At 47.8% G+C, this 15921-nt stretch overlaps 1 protein-coding gene across 2 annotated transcripts in view; it reads right to left on the reverse strand.

Annotated features, from left to right (window-relative positions):
* Window positions 1-5198: 5198 nt before the first annotated feature.
* Window positions 5199-15921, reverse strand: part of LOC148385829 (janus kinase and microtubule-interacting protein 3-like) — a 44444-nt gene continuing 33721 nt past the window's right edge. The window contains exons 1-4 of one of the 2 annotated variants that reach the window (XM_088399172.1): window positions 5953-6453; window positions 5767-5832; window positions 5637-5705; window positions 5199-5560 (exon numbers count right to left, since the gene is read on the reverse strand). In XM_088399172.1, coding sequence (XP_088255298.1) covers window positions 5333-5560; window positions 5637-5705; window positions 5767-5832; window positions 5953-6207 — 618 coding nt within the window. In that variant the 5' untranslated portion in view covers window positions 6208-6453 and the 3' untranslated portion in view covers window positions 5199-5332. Of the gene's footprint in view, window positions 5561-5636; window positions 5706-5766; window positions 5833-5952; window positions 6454-15921 lie in introns of those variants that run through there. The other variant, XM_088399171.1, reaches the window with a different exon arrangement.

Below are 15921 nucleotides of genomic sequence, written 5' to 3' on the forward strand. Positions count from 1 at the left end.
GTAATGTTGGTTGAACCGATGAATGAAGGTTGAAAGCAATTTAAATTATGACTTTGTATAAATACTAGATATTAACAGAACATCTACTGCGCGAAATGGGCAGAGTTTACTTGTTTGAGAAGGAGTGGCTTATTCAAAACTAAGATTTATTTAATCTGTTTGTTCCCAGGCAAAATTGGATGTGATGCAATTCCAAATTTCACCACATGATGGTGCCCAATTTTGACTTCATAGGACATATTAAACACTTAGCTTGTTATTATGTTCAAGGTAATCAGATTTGTTTATTATTCTAATGGCCTCTTCAAAACTATTCTGGATTACTACTTTGGATCTATTCTACATTACTTGGCAACAACATACTCTGTAACAGATTAGGCAGTATAATCATATATGTTAACTTGAGAGTGCCCACACTCAATCTACTTATCGTGATGTGTTAAATCAATTACTGTTAGACATTATTTGTCTGATAATCTACCAAATCTTTGAATTGAAGAATTTGTGATTTAATTAATAGCTTGTTCAGGGTAATCAGACTTGTATATAATTCTAATGGCCTTCTTTTGAAAACTATTCTGAATTACAACTTTGGATCTTATATTACTTTGCAACAATCTACTCGGTGACAGATTAGGCAGTATAATCACATATGTTAACTTCAGTGCCCACACTGTATTTATTTATGGTTATTTGTTAAATCAAGTACTGTTAGACATGAAATAGGAAGTGTTTAACATAAATGTTATGGCTACTCACCATTGTAGCTCGCTCCTGGTCAATGATACGAGCCTCTTCTTGCAGTGGAAAACTTGCAGCCAACAAACACCGTGGAACCTAAAGGAATGAAATTAAACATTAACATTTCGCCTCGACCAATTTTCACACGTACAACGCAACGCGGCTACACTTCTGCTATTACAAACGTAAATCTCCTTAAACACAATGAGTGTTACTTACCGTGTACGCTCTAGACGGTCCAGTTGCAAGCAGAAAATAAAGATATTTCCGTTGATAATCGTCGCTGCTCAGTGGCTCACGGCCATCGCGCCAACAGATTTGAATTTTGGCGGAGGTTCGGGCAATTACGTCATATCCGCGGCACATGACTGCGACGTAATACCCGCTTATCTGAAACGGCAGTTAAAAGTAGAGTTACATCAAGTTTTCTTGGAACCTAAACGAATGAAAGAAAACTATCATTTGGCCACAACCAACATTCACAGATACAACACAACGTGCGGGGTTGAGGTTAAAGATTGAGTGAAGGGCCCTCGTTTTAAACTACTGTTTTGAAAAGGAGTGGGAACAAGTAAGACGTATTTAATTTATTTAATGGGAAGTAGTAAGACTTATTAAATTTATTTAATCTACTTTTCTTCCCAGGCAAAATTTGATGTGCTGCAATTCCAAATTTCCAAAGTGAATGAAGGAATGAAGTCCTTTAAATTATGATTTTGTATAAATACTAGGCATTAACACAAAATCGACGGCACAAAATGGGCAGACTTTACTTGTTTGAAAAGGACTGGTTACAAGACAGACTTTTTTAATTTATTTAATGGGAAGAAGACTTATTTAGTTTAATTGATCTATTTTTGTTCCCTGGCAAAATTCGATTTGCTGCAATTCCAAATTTCCAAAGTGAATGAAGGAAAGAAGTCGTTTAAATTATGATTTTGTTTAAATACTAGGCATAGACACAAAATCTACGGCACAAAATGGGCAGACTTTACTTGTTTGAAGAGGACTGGTTACAAGACAGACTTTTCTGATTTATTTAATGGGAAGAAGACTTATTTAGTTTATTTAATCTATTTTTGTTCCCTGGCAAAATTGGATTTGCTGAAACTGTATTTTGCCAAATCTTGCCTTGAGACCTGATAGGAAGTATTAAACGCTTAGTTAAATCAATACAAGTTGGTAATAAGAGCGAGTAATGTTGGTTGAACCGATGAATGAAGGTTGAAAGCAATTTAAATTATGACTTTGTATAAATACTAGATATTAACAGAACATCTACTGCGCGAAATGGGCAGAGTTTACTTGTTTGAGAAGGAGTGGCTTATTCAAAACTAAGATTTATTTAATCTGTTTGTTCCCAGGCAAAATTGGATGTGATGCAATTCCAAATTTCACCACATGATGGTGCCCAATTTTGACTTCATAGGACATATTAAACACTTAGCTTGTTATTATGTTCAAGGTAATCAGATTTGTTTATTATTCTAATGGCCTCTTCAAAACTATTCTGGATTACTACTTTGGATCTATTCTACATTACTTGGCAACAACATACTCTGTAACAGATTAGGCAGTATAATCAAATATGTTAACTTGAGAGTGCCCACACTCAATCTACTTATCGTGATGTGTTAAATCAATTACTGTTAGACATTATTTGTCTGATAATCTACCAAATCTTTGAATTGAAGAATTTGTGATTTAATTAATAGCTTGTTCAGGGTAATCAGACTTGTATATAATTCTAATGGCCTTCTTTTGAAAACTATTCTGAATTACAACTTTGGATCTTATATTACTTTGCAACAATCTACTCGGTGACAGATTAGGCAGTATAATCACATATGTTAACTTCAGTGCCCACACTGTATTTATTTATGGTTATTTGTTAAATCAAGTACTGTTAGACATGAAATAGGAAGTGTTTAACATAAATGTTATGGCTACTCACCATTGTAGCTCGCTCCTGGTCAATGATATGAGCCTCTTCTTGCAGTGGAAAACTTGCAGCCAACAAACACCGTGGAACCTAAAGGAATGAAATTAAACATTAACATTTCGCCTGGACCAACATTCACACGTACAACGCAACGCGGCTACACTTCTGCTATTACAAACGTAAATCTCCTTAAACACAACGAGTGTTACTTACCGTGTACGCTCTAGGCAAAATTGGATGTGATGCAATTCCAAATCTATCTGAAACGGCAGTTAAAAGTAGAGTTACATCAAGTTTTCTTTTTTAATCAACACAATCATTTACAACCGTTGACCAGAAAGAATCGTCGAAATTCGACGTCCCCCACAAACGCCACGCTCACTCGCTTTTCAGGGCAACAAAAGTACTTCTTTTTAAAAACGATGAGTTGTACTTACCGTGTACGCTCTGGACGGTCCAGTTGCAAGCAGAAAATAAAAATATTTCTCTTGTTAGTCGTATGTTACCATCCGCCGTGTCTTTGTCAACATCGCCGCCATTTTCCTACTTCCTGCTGCGAGCCACGCCCACGGATTTAAATTTGGGCGGAAGCTCTTTCCATTGGCGTCGTTTTCGCGTATAGCAAATCCGATTGGTTGGGAAGGGGGCACGGTTATGCAGCCGAGGGGTCCTGTGATCGGTGGGATGTAAAGTAGGCGTCGACGTCACGTCCGCGTCACGTGACCACGACGTGGCAGACGTCCTATAGCAACCGCTGTTTTGTTTAGTAGACTTACAGTTGTTATGCATTGACATAATGGCGCACACACCAAATAGATTTAAATAAATTAAATAGTTCTTCTGCCCACTCTCTTTTAAACAAGTTAACTCTCCCCGCGGATTTGAATTCCGGCGAAAGTTACGCCCATCGACGTCACGTATGTCACGTGACCACGACGTGGCAGATGTCATATAGCAACCGCTGTTTTGTTTAGTAGATTTACAGTTGTTATGCATTGGCATAATGGTGTGCACTCAAAATAGATTTAAATAAATTAAATATTTCTTCTGCCCACTCCCTTTTAAACAAGTTAACTCTGCCCACGTCCATTGACGTCTTGTCTGCGTCACGTGACCACGACGTAGCGACGTCATATAGTAACCGCTGTTTTGATCAGTAGACTTAGTTATTATGCGTTGACATAATGGCGCACTGGTTAGCATGGCCACCTCTTAAGCATGATGTTGCGGGTTCGACGCCTGATCAATGTTAGCATGGAGTGAGCTGAAGTGCATGGCGCTGAAGATTTGAATCTTTGAAATGCGCTGAGGTCTGACATATCAGGCAGAATGGTTTGCCATCACGTTCAACAAAAAATAGAAACTTTCCCACTCTGATTAAAACGTCCTGTGTTCATCTACGTATTTTCGTTTTGCTGTGCATCTTTTCCCTGCCATTTCGAGAGCCCAATTGACACTCATAGTTTAAAGAAATGTGTTTGCCCATCCTACTTTGTGGAATTTCACCACATGCGCTTATGACCAAAATACCAAATTGAACTCAAGTGAAGCCAACACGCACAACCCCCCCCCCCCACACACACACACACACACACACAAATGTTGATATGAACATAAAAGAGCCGCATGCGGTTCGGGAGTTGCGGCTTGGCCAAACCTGTACTATACAACTTTATTTGTATAAAATTTTCACAACAGCTGTCACACAAACAAAGCGGGAAAAACCGAAGACGTGCGTGTTCCGCCCACGCTGGATTTATTTGCACCTTTGAAAAGACACCGTATTGCCGCAGATGTGGCAAAGAGTACTTTTGGGCATCTGAGACGGAAGGATGTCCAAAGCATCACGTCACCTGCTCTGGTAGGCATGGTGGTGGGACGTTGAGGTCAACCGCTTTGGGGTTGGCTGAATCTTTGATCGCAGGATGCCACACACTTGAAGACAGAAGCAGAAAAGCAGAGCTAAATGCAAAATGTACTCACCGGTGACTCCAATTTTTTTCCCCCCTGAAGAAACAGCTGGACGGGTGGCCCCGGCTGGCCAGTGGGACTCTTGTTATTCTGACCCTTTTTAGTGCGCGTTTGGGGCAACAACCGTTTTTTGTGGCGCTCTCTTCTGGTTCAAAAGTGCCCTGCATGTGAATTTGCTTTTCCTGCCTTCTGATTGGATGAGCGCCGGTGTGACGCGGTGCCTCTGTCACCGTGGCGGGGGGTATACGTTGGCATCGGAGCGTCTGCCAACGTCTGAGACCGGCTGGCAGTGTATCGGAGGTGTCGAGTGCGGTGCCGCTGGAGCTCACTCACCAGCTGGTGTTAGGGCCACAGAATGAAGGCCAAGGAGAAGAATAGAAAGAGAAACAGAAACTTCTCCTCCAATTGTTTGATTTGTCTCTTCTGAGCTTCGATGAATTCTTTCAGCTCTTTGTTCCTCTAGGACGGACAAATGGAAAGTGGCATTCAAAAGCCAGTAAGCGTGCAAGTAAGTGCCGGGCTGGCTTTGGGCCCTTACCTGTTGCGCGCTGTGCAGCAGATCCATTCTCTCTTGGAGGATGCAAGCGTCGCGCTCCCTCAACTCGCACATCAGGGCTCGCTTCCATTGGTCCACGGCGCTCCTAAGCTCTTCTCTCTGATCCGCCGTCAGCACGTCATTCACGCCAGCGTGGCTGGCTTTTTCGCCGTCCGTGGCGGGGCAGTCCCGCTGCGGTAGCGCCTCGTACAACATGGCCTCCAGCTCCAGGATCCTCTGGGCCGCAATCCTCGTCCATCAGTGGTCCGGCGGGAGATTTGAGGGCGGCTTACCTTATGAGCCTGGTCCATGGAACACTTCCTGAAGTCCAACTCTTCATCCAGGTAGCCCTTCTGCTTGCAGAACATATCCTAGCACAGCTCAAGGTCAGAATTGTTGGGGCACATTGCCGGAGTTCCCCTTGGCTGATGTCGCGTGTCTGTCTACCTTCTCACTTTCAATGTCCAACATCTTCTGTTGAAGTGCTGACTTGGTCACTTTGATGTATTCTAACCACTGAGGAAAGGCTGCTGTCACATAAGCAGAATGCGAGAGCGTGCGTGGACGTGCGCGTTACCTTCTCGGCTAGGGTGAGAAGGGTCCTGGCGTGAATCACGACCACCTGCTCCTCGTTGGTGAGATTCTGCAAGAGCCCAAAGGCACAGCGTCAACAAGCTTCTTTCAGCGCAAAGCCTTCCAAAAGTCACATTTGAGCCGCCGAGTCTCGTGGAGTGCGAACATAAGGAGTTCGACATACACTTACGGCGTTATAGCCCAGGATGTCCAGCTTCTTCATCAGATCACTGATGACGATGTCCGGGGGAAAGGCGCAAGGAGCAATGTAAGGTGTTCTGGGACCTCGGGTTAAGGTTAGGGTTGCGAGGGACGCCTTACGTACGCTCACGCCCTCGGCCTCGCAGTAGATCTGCAAAGGGCTGAGGCCGTCTGGGAAACGGACTTGCAGAAACTTCAAGACGGGGGAGCGCCACTCCCTCTCCTGAAAGGCAGAGGCATGCATCCGTCCGTCCGTCCGTCCGTCCGTCACATCTCTGGCCTCAACACGCTTGTGCGAGTCTTCCCACCGCCAGCTCCAGGATGCGGAACTCAAGCAGTTCGTTTTGGTCTCGGATATCCTGGATGTGCTCTTTCAGACGCGCTTCTTCCGCCTCCATCCGCCTGACCTGACATTCTAGAAGAGACAAACGCGTGGACAGCTTTGGAATGTTGTGTCATTTTCATCCACAAATTCTTTGGTTGACTGGAAAATGACATTTGCTTTTCTCCGCATTTTCCCAGCCACATTCGGGGGGGGGGTTGGTCCAGTAATGCCAGACGAATGAGTGACTGAAGAATGTAGCTATTTTGTCTGAGAAAAAGGTGTGCTCATTGATGAGCTTACCTGTCCTTGTTGCTTCAGCGCTGACTCCAGATCTGCTACTCTGCTTTGATAGTGACCCATTTCTACCATCAGCTTTTCTCTGGTCTGAAAGGAGGAGGAGGGAGGCTCCTCCTCCTCCTTTCAGACCAGAGAACACCCGAGGCTGGGTGAGAACGGGGAGGCTGCGACCCGGCCGGGGGTTGCGGGAAGGGGCGCCACCTTGATCTCCTTCTCGGCGTCGTAGTCCCCTTCGCTGGTCTGGGCTAGCAGAGCGTAGGCTCGTTGCAGCGCTTGATATTCTTGCGTCAGCTGGCGGTAGCGAAGCTCCGCCTCTTCATGCACACACCAATGCAACACAGCACTAGTACCAGAATCAGTCAGACCGGCGACAAAGCACCCGCGACGCAAAGACGAGTCCGATTCCAGGCTGAAGAGGAATGTTTGGTGCCAATACGCTGGCAGAAATGGCGGGCTACCTCTTCGGGTTCCGTGTCGGGGGTTCTGTCGGTGTGAAAAGACAAGGACGATCCGTCCGAGTCCACCAACACGTCTTCGTCGTAGCCGTAAAATGTTTCGATGACCTGCGGGCGCGGAAGCAAACATCTCTCTGAACAAACTGAAGCGACACCTCACGATGAATCGACGAGAGGAACGATAGCGAGAAAAAGGCCATTTCATCTTGCGCAACACCAAGCAGCCGCAAACAAACAGACTCACCTTGCAGGACCTCACGCTTTGTTCCTCCTCAGAGATTCTCGACGTCGGTATCGTAGCAGCAAATCTCTCTCCTGTCGACACAAATAATCCGCCTTTGAGATTCTTTGGATGCAAAGGGAACGAACGGCTCCGGCGCAGAAACAAACGCGACTCACAATGACATTTCTGACATGAGCTCCTGTCTCCAGAGCCTGAAAAACACGTCACCGGCGATGATTGGAGGGACGCTCGTCTTTTCCAAAAGTGACAACTACAGGGTGTGTCAGGGTTTTCCAGATTATCTTTATCGTATCATTATGTTGCTTTGACTTTGACTGCAACCTGTAATAAATAATATTATTTATCCCTTATTTATCCCTATCGCTTATCCCTTCCTACACAAAGTCGTAAAACACCCCTTGCTATGTTTTGACTAGAGGTCAAGGGCTTCCTCTATTCAATCCACTCTTACACCCACCCTGTTTCTCTTAATTAAAATGCTCGTGCAGGAGCCGAGAGTCAGACTTCATTCGTACAACGGATGGACTCTCCACCTGCAGGTGTCCAAAAGAACTTACTTGTCTCCCGTGTGGTTCTTGCAAAATAAGTTGGAGCGAGCGCAACTCTAACAGGGTGCATTTTGCCACTAGCTGCCTACGGACAATGATGTCGCGCTCGCGGCTCATGGTTGACGGGCTGAGCAGCCGGGCAAGTCCGTCGTTTTCAGCGCACAGCGAGTGGCAAAGGCGCTGACAAAACGGGAGCTTTGAGCTGCTGAAAACGGCAAAACAAGTCTAAAGCGTGTTCAAACGCGTGCGCACAATGCTCCTGCTTGAAAGGTCGGAATTTAAGGGGCCAATTTTTTGGATGGCGGCCGCCGGCCAAGCTTTGGACGGAAAAGGTTTCCTGGCGACAGCGAGCGAGCGTGGCGCTGCCGTACGTGCACCGAGTCGCCTGCCTGAAGACCTTGGACAAGTCGTCGATGATGTGCCGCTGCTCCACAACTTGAAGGAACTCCATTTCACCGTCCTGCTGGCCGCAACCGCGGTCCAGGTCATTGAGCGAACTAGGCCTTCTCTGTGGAACACAAATGCAGTGGACTCTGTTGGCACGCCGCCGTTGTCCGCGTCGACTTACCAAGCTTGCCATCTCCTCGTTCTCCTGGGTGACAAAGCGCACTTTGTTTTCAAGGCGACACAGCACCAGCGAGAGTTCTTCATTCTTCCTGCTCAGGCGTTTGTTTTTGTACAGGAGTGGCAGAAACTGGCTTTCTGTTTCTCTCAGTCGCTTTAGCTGCAAGCATGAAGTGCGGGATGTGAAAGACGCACAACACGCGGGCCAGAACGTATCCATTCCTTTTGCATCGGTTTGAACGGAATCGTGGCTTTGGCTCCCAATAAAAGACATCTACCAGGCAACCGACTCGACGCGCCGCTCAACTAATAAGCAAGCGCAATGGGTGCCTCGCTGGATGGCGCGCATCAAACGTAGCGCAAACCTTCAAGCGTGCCGTCAATAAATTACCAGTTCATTGCGCTCTTCAGAAAGCAGGGCGTTTCGATCCTCCAGGTTCCTGATGACTGCGCTGAGCTCAGCGATTTTCAGATGAAACCGTCGCGTGTCCCGATCCTCCTGAGACTGAAAACGCCCCGCAACACACACACACAAGCACTCGTTCAAAGTTCAAAACTGTTTTTGTGCTACCTTCCTCCAGCAACGAACTAAGTCATGCGTACTGCAAGTGTGTGATGAGGTGGCTTACGCAATGAAGAGGATTGCTAGTAGCGGCGTTGACCCCACTTCCAGGGTAGTTTAGGCCCGCCCTTTGGGAATCCCTCAGGGCAGCGATCTGCTGCTCGGCAGCCTGAGTCTGCAGCTGAAGGCGGTGGACGTGGCCGGCCCCAGGGCTTCATCCAAAACACTAACCGCTCTGTCTTTCAGCTTGATCTCATCCGTCTGGATGTACAAACGGGGAGCGCTCAGGCAGGCGGGCAAACTCATTTGCCAGAATTGTGACAAAAACAAAGAGAGCAACCGGCCAATTTTTTTTCTTGAATCGACTGGAACACCTTTGCTGTGACAAAAGCGAAGCGAGCAACCGGACATTTTCTTCTTGTGAAATAGAATAGAATAGAATGCCTTAGGTGTCATTGCACTGCAGGTATACAACGAAATTGGGAACATAGCCACGCACCGCGCATCTGATCAGTCCTACCAGTCGGCGGATCTCCCTCTCGCAGTCTCTCTTGGTTCGGCTCAGCTCCTCCCGATGCTGGTGATGAGCCGATCGGAGCTCGGCCGCTCGGGACTGCCAGGCCTGCTGGGCCGCTGCCAGGGCTTCTTCCGCGCTCCTGGTGGAGGCGACACCGCTCGGTCTCCCGACACCGCCGCGTCTCCTCCACCTCCGCCAGCAAAGCGCCCCCCCTCCTCACCTGAGCAGACATTGCGCCACACCGGGCCGTTGAGACCGCAACGGAGCGCCGCGACGCTTACTGGGGACAAGCTACACAATATGGTAGCGGCCGCATCGAAGCCCGACGTGGCGTGCGGATAGTCAGACACGGATAGAGCGGATCACCTTGTCCATGGAGCCGTCCCTCAGGCTGAGGACCAAGGCATTCAGTCGCTGGATCTCTCCATCTTTGATTTTGATCACTCTCATCAGCTCCATTTCATGCTGCCGCAGTAATGTCTCCCTGGTAATGGCTAACTCTTTCTGCTTCTCCTCATGGAGTTTGCTTTTGAGTTCCGTCATGGCGGCGGTGGCACGGTGGTGCTCCGCCCGCAGGTCCTGACTTCTCTCTCTCTCCAGACAGCTGACCTGACATGACTTAGACTTAGACTTAGACAAACTTTATTGTCATCTTGTCTGCACATGGTGCATACAAAACGAAATTCCGTTGCATACGTCTTACAACAAAGTAGTGATATTGCAGTTGAATAGAAGTAACATATCCTATGAAAATATATATATATACATATACTATATATATATATATATATATATATTAAAAATAAGTATAAAGTGCAGCAGTGATAATTATGCAATAGTGCAAGTAGGCAAAACAGTATTCAAGAGTGTGCAGAGGAATGCTAAACCATGTATTAAACTTCTATTTAAAGGGTTTATACAAGTTCAGTAAAGTTGGTAGTGCGAGATAGTGCAAGATAGAGGTCCGTAGTGTCATAAAGTACAGTTCTGTGAATGTGTGATGCAGAGTTCAGTTTAGAGCTCAACAGTTCTAGTGTTCAACAGTCTGATGACAGCAGGGAAAAAGCTGTTGCAGAACCTGGTGGACCTGCAGCGGATGCTGCAAACCTCTTCCCAGAGGGCAGCAGGGAGAACAGTCCATGGTGGGGGTGTGATGGGTCATTGATGATGTTACGGGCACGGGACATGCAGCGCTGAGATGAAATGTCCTGAATGGAGGGAAGAGGAGCCCCTATGATCCTCTCTGCTGTCCTCACCACTCTCCTCACGTTCTTCCAATCGGAGGCGGTGCAGCCTCCACACCACACAGAGAGACAGCTTGTCAGAATGCTCTCTATGGTGCTCCTGTAGAACGTCCTCATGATGGGTGGGGGCAGGTGGGCTCTCCTCATCCTCCGCTGTAAGTACAAGCGCTTCTGTGCCCTCTTGACCAGTGCCGTAGTGTTCATAGTCCAGGTGAGGTCTTCTGTGATGTGGACCCCCAGGAATTTGGTGGTGCTGACCACCTCCACAGCTGAGCTGTTGATGATCAGTGGAGCGTGGTGAGGCTGTTTTTTCCTGAAGTCGACGATGATCTCCTTCATCTTCTCCTCATTCAGGATCAGGCTGTTTTCTCTGCACCAGCCCACCAGCTGCTCCACCTCCTCTCTGTAGTCCAGGTCGTTGTTGTCTCTGATGAGCCCCACCACCGTTGTGTCGTCTGCTGACTTCACGATGTGATTGGTGGTGAACCTGAGGACGCAGTCGTGTGTCATCAGGGTGAACAGCAGGGGGCTCAGGACGCAGCCCTGAAGGGAGCCTGTGCTGAGGGTGATGACATCAGAGGTGTTCTGTCCGACCCGGACTGACTGAGGTCTGTTGCTGAGGAAGTCTAGCAGCCAGTTGCGAAGGGGGGTGTTGAAGCCCAGGTGTTCCAATTTTCCTACCAGATGCTGTGGGATGATGGTGTCAAACGCTGAGCTGAAGTCCAGGAACAGCCTCCGCACATGGGTGTTCTTCTCCTCCAGGTGAGCCAGGCTCAGGTGAAGAACGGAGGAGATGGCGTCCTGAGTGGAGCGGTTTTGCCGGTCGGCAAACTGGAACGGGTCAAATAATAGGGGGAGTCTGGAAACGATGTGACCTTTAAGCAGCCTTTCGAAGCACTTCATCATAACCGGAGTCAGTGCAACAGGCCGGTAATCATTAAATGAGGTGATTTGAGGTTTCTTCGGCACCGGAATGATGGAGGCAGTCTTAAAGCACGCCGGCACTGTGGCTTGGCCCAGCGAGGTGTTAAAAATGTCTGTGATGACCCCAGCCAGATGACTTGCACATTCCCTGAACACACGCCCAGGAATGTTGTCGGGGCCAGGGGCCTTACAGGGGTTGACTCTCCTCAGGGTCTTCAACACATCGGCGGAGTCAAGGCAGAGTACCTCCTCTTCCTGATGGGGGACAGTTTTAACTGCTGGAGTGCCGTTTAGTGCCTCGAACCTCCCAAAGAAGTTATTTAGACCATTTAGAAAGTCAGCATCAACTACACCCACCGGGGGGGGGGGGGAGAGTGAGTTGTAGTCTGTAATCGCCCGTATGCCTTGCCACATACTCCTGATGTTTTTGACGTCGTGGAAACGATCCTGAAATTTTCGACTGCGGTCTCGCTTCGCTATCCTGATGGCACGGTTCAAGTTGGCTCTCGCTGTCCTCAGTGTCTCCTTGTCGCCAGACTTGAAGGCAGAGTTCCGCGCTCGTAGCGTTTGACGTACCTCCTCAGTCATCCAGGGTCGTTGGTTGCCCCGGGTGATGATATTCTTAGTGGTGCTGACGTCCTCGGTGCATTTGTTGATGTAGGCTGACACAGTCATGGCACACGCATGTCTAATCTACATCGGGAAAACTGGGAGGGAGGGAGGGAGGCAGGCAGGGAGGCAGGCAGGGAGGCAGGCAGTGTCTGTCTGTTGAGGTTTTCACCTTGTTCTTCTCCTGCTGAAGTTCTAACTGGACGTCCATCAGTTTGGTTCTCAGCTCGTCATTGGCGGCCTGAAGGGCGTCCGTTCGCTCCGCCTTGGCCCGCCCTGCCGGAGCTCGTTTGGACATCTCTTACTCGAGTCTCGCCCGGTCGTCAGTCAGAGATCACAACATTTGTACCTGGAGAGCACAAACGCAGCGCTGTTTTCCACTGGCTTCGAACTCAACTTCAATCGGTACCGTAACTTACAACATCATAAACATAGAACTAGCTTGACTTATTCATTGAATAAATGCATTTGGTTCTTCAAAACTGCATCACGCAACATAGCGTGACCGAGACGGCCGTTATCCACCTGCGTGAAGTTATTTGGTGAAATGAATGAGATGTTTAAGACACCATCGTTCTGTCTCTATGTAGATGAAGGGAAATAATCGATTGCTGAAGGTCCAAAGGTGTTGTGATAAACAAATAAACATATTAGTGATTAGTGACATATTTGTGATAAACATATTAGGCAGGATAATCACATATGTTAACGTGACTGCCCACACTGTATTTATTTATGGTTATTTGTTAAATCGAGTACTGTTAGACATGAAATAGGAAGTGTTTAACATAAATGGAAGACGAAAGGGGTACTCACCATTGTAGCTCCTGCTGGTCAATGATACGAGCCTCTTCTTGCAGTGGAAAACATACAGCCAACAAACACCGTGGAACCTAAAGGAATGAAATTAAACATTAACATTTAGCCTCAACCAACATTCACAGATACAACGCAACGCAAACTACACAAACGTAAATCTTTTTAAACACAATGAGTTGTACTTACCGTGTACGCTCTAGACGGTCCACTTGCAAGCAGAAAATAAAGATATTTCTGTTGATAATCGTCGTGTTTGTATCCGGTGTCTCGCTCAAGGCCATTGCGCCCACAGATTTGAATTTTGGCGAGAGTTCAGCCTATTGACGTCATTTCCGCGGTGTAATACCCGCATATCTGAAACGGCAAAGTTAAGAGTAGAGTTAAATAAAGTTTTTAGTCAACGCAATAATTTACAACCATTGACCAGTCGAAATAATCGTCGAAATTTGGCGTCTGTGGCTGGAAGCAGACGCCGAGTTCGACATTCCTCCCAAACGCCACACTCCCTCGCTTTTCAGGGCCAAAAAAAAAACAGTTGTAATTACCTTGTACGCTCTAGACGGTCAAGTTGCAAGCTGAAAACAAAAATATTTGCCTTGTTAGTCATCGTGTTACTAACCGCTGTGTCTTGTTTGCCAGAATTGCCGCTTTCCTACTTCCTGTTGCAAGCCACGCCCACGGATTATAATTTTGCCGTGAGTTCCGCCTATTGACGTCATGTCCGCGTCACATGACTGCGACGTAATATTATCTAAAACTGTTTGTGCGGTATTGTGTTGTTCTGTGCGGTATTGTGTTATTCTGTGCGGCGTCGTGTTGTTCTGTGCGGCGTCGTGTTGTTCAGTGCGACGTCGTGTTGTTCAGTGCGGCATGGTGTTGTTCAGTAAGGCATGGTGTTGTTCAGTAAGGCATGGTGTTGTTCAGTGCGGCATAATGTTGTTCAGTGCGGCATGGTGTTGTTCAGTGCAGGATGGTGTTGTTCAGTGCGGCATGGTGTTGTTCAATGCAGGATCGTGTTGTTCAGTGCAGCATAATGTTGTTCAGTGCAGCATGGTGTTGTTCAGTGCGGCATGGTGTTGTTCAATGCGGCATGGTGTTGTTCACTGCGGGATGGTGTTGTTCAATGCGGGATCGTGTTGTTCAGTGCGGCATAATGTTGTTCAGTGCGGCATGGTGTTGTTCAGTGCGGCATGGTGTTGTTCAGTGCGACATAATGTTGTTTAGTGCGGCATAATGTTGTTCAGTGCGGCATAATGTTGTTCAGTGCGGCATGGTGTTGTTCAGTGCGGCATGGTGTTGTTCAGTGCGGCATGGTGTTGTTCAGTGCAGGATGGTGTTGTTCAGTGCGGCATGGTGTTGTTCAATGCGGCATGGTGTTGTTCAGTGCGGGATGGTGTTGTTCATTGCGGCATGGTGTTGTTCAGTGCGGCATGGTGTTGTTCAGTGCGGCATGGTGTTGTTCAGTGCGGCATGGTGTTGTTCAGTGCGGCATAATGTTGTTCAGTGCGGCATGGTGTTGTTCAGTGCAGGATGGTGTTGTTCAGTGCGGCATGGTGTTGTTCAATGCAGGATCGTGTTGTTCAGTGCAGCATAATGTTGTTCAGTGCAGCATGGTGTTGTTCAGTGCGGCATGGTGTTGTTCAATGCGGCATGGTGTTGTTCACTGCGGGATGGTGTTGTTCAATGCGGGATCGTGTTGTTCAGTGCGGCATACTGTTGTTCAGTGCGGCATGGTGTTGTTCAGTGTGGCATGCTGTTGTTCAGTGCGACATAATGTTGTTTAGTGCGGCATAATGTTGTTCAGTGCGGCATAATGTTGTTCAGTGCGGCATGGTGTTGTTCAGTGCGGCATGGTGTTGTTCAGTGCGGCATGGTGTTGTTCAGTGCAGGATGGTGTTGTTCAGTGCGGCATGGTGTTGTTCAATGCGGCATGGTGTTGTTCAGTGCGGGATGGTGTTGTTCAGTGCGGGATGGTGTTGTTCAGTGCGGCATGGTGTTGTTCAGTGCGGAATGGTGTTGTTCAGTGCGGCATGGTGTTGTTCAGTGCGGCATGGTGTTGTTCAATGCGGCATGGTGTTGTTCAGTGCGGGATGGTGTTGTTCAGTGCGGCATGGTGTTGTTCAGTGCGGCATGGTGTTGTTCAGTGCGGCATGGTGTTGTTCAGTGCGGCATGGTGTTGTTCAGTGCGGCATGGTGTTGTTCAGTGCGGCATGGTGTTGTTCAATGCGGCATGGTGTTGTTCAGTGCGGGATGGTGTTGTTCAGTGCAGGATGGTGTTGTTCAGTGCGGCATGGTGTTGTTCAATGCGTCAGTGCGGCATAATGTTGTTCAGTGCGGCATGGTGTTGTTCAGTGCGGCATGGTGTTGTTCAGTGCGGCATGGTGTTGTTCAGTGCAGGATGGTGTTGTTCAGTGCGGCATGGTGTTGTTCAATGCGGCATGGTGTTGTTCAGTGCGGGATGGTGTTGTTCAGTGCAGGATGGTGTTGTTCAGTGCGGCATGGTGTTGTTCAGTGCGGAATGGTGCTGTTCAGTGCGGCATGGTGTTGTTCAGTGCGGCATGGTGTTGTTCAGTGCAGGATGGTGTTGTTCAATGCGGGATCGTGTTGTTCAGTGCGGCATGGTGTTTTTCAGTGCGGCATGGTGTTGTTCAGTGCGGCATAATGTTGTTCAGTGCGGCATGGTGTTGTTCAGTGCGGCATGGTGTTGTTCAGTGCGGCATGGTGTTGTTCAGTGCGGCATAATGTTGTCCAGTGCGCCATAATGTTGTTCAGTGCGGCATGGTGTTGTTCAGTGCGGGATGGTGTTGTTCAGTGCGGCATGGTGTTGTTCAATGCGGCATGGTGTTGTTC

Source organism: Syngnathus floridae, chromosome 15 (genome assembly GCF_059516105.1).
Source record: "Syngnathus floridae isolate MCC-2025c chromosome 15, RoL_Sflo_1.0, whole genome shotgun sequence".
NCBI classification, from domain to species: Eukaryota; Metazoa; Chordata; class Actinopteri; order Syngnathiformes; family Syngnathidae; genus Syngnathus; species Syngnathus floridae.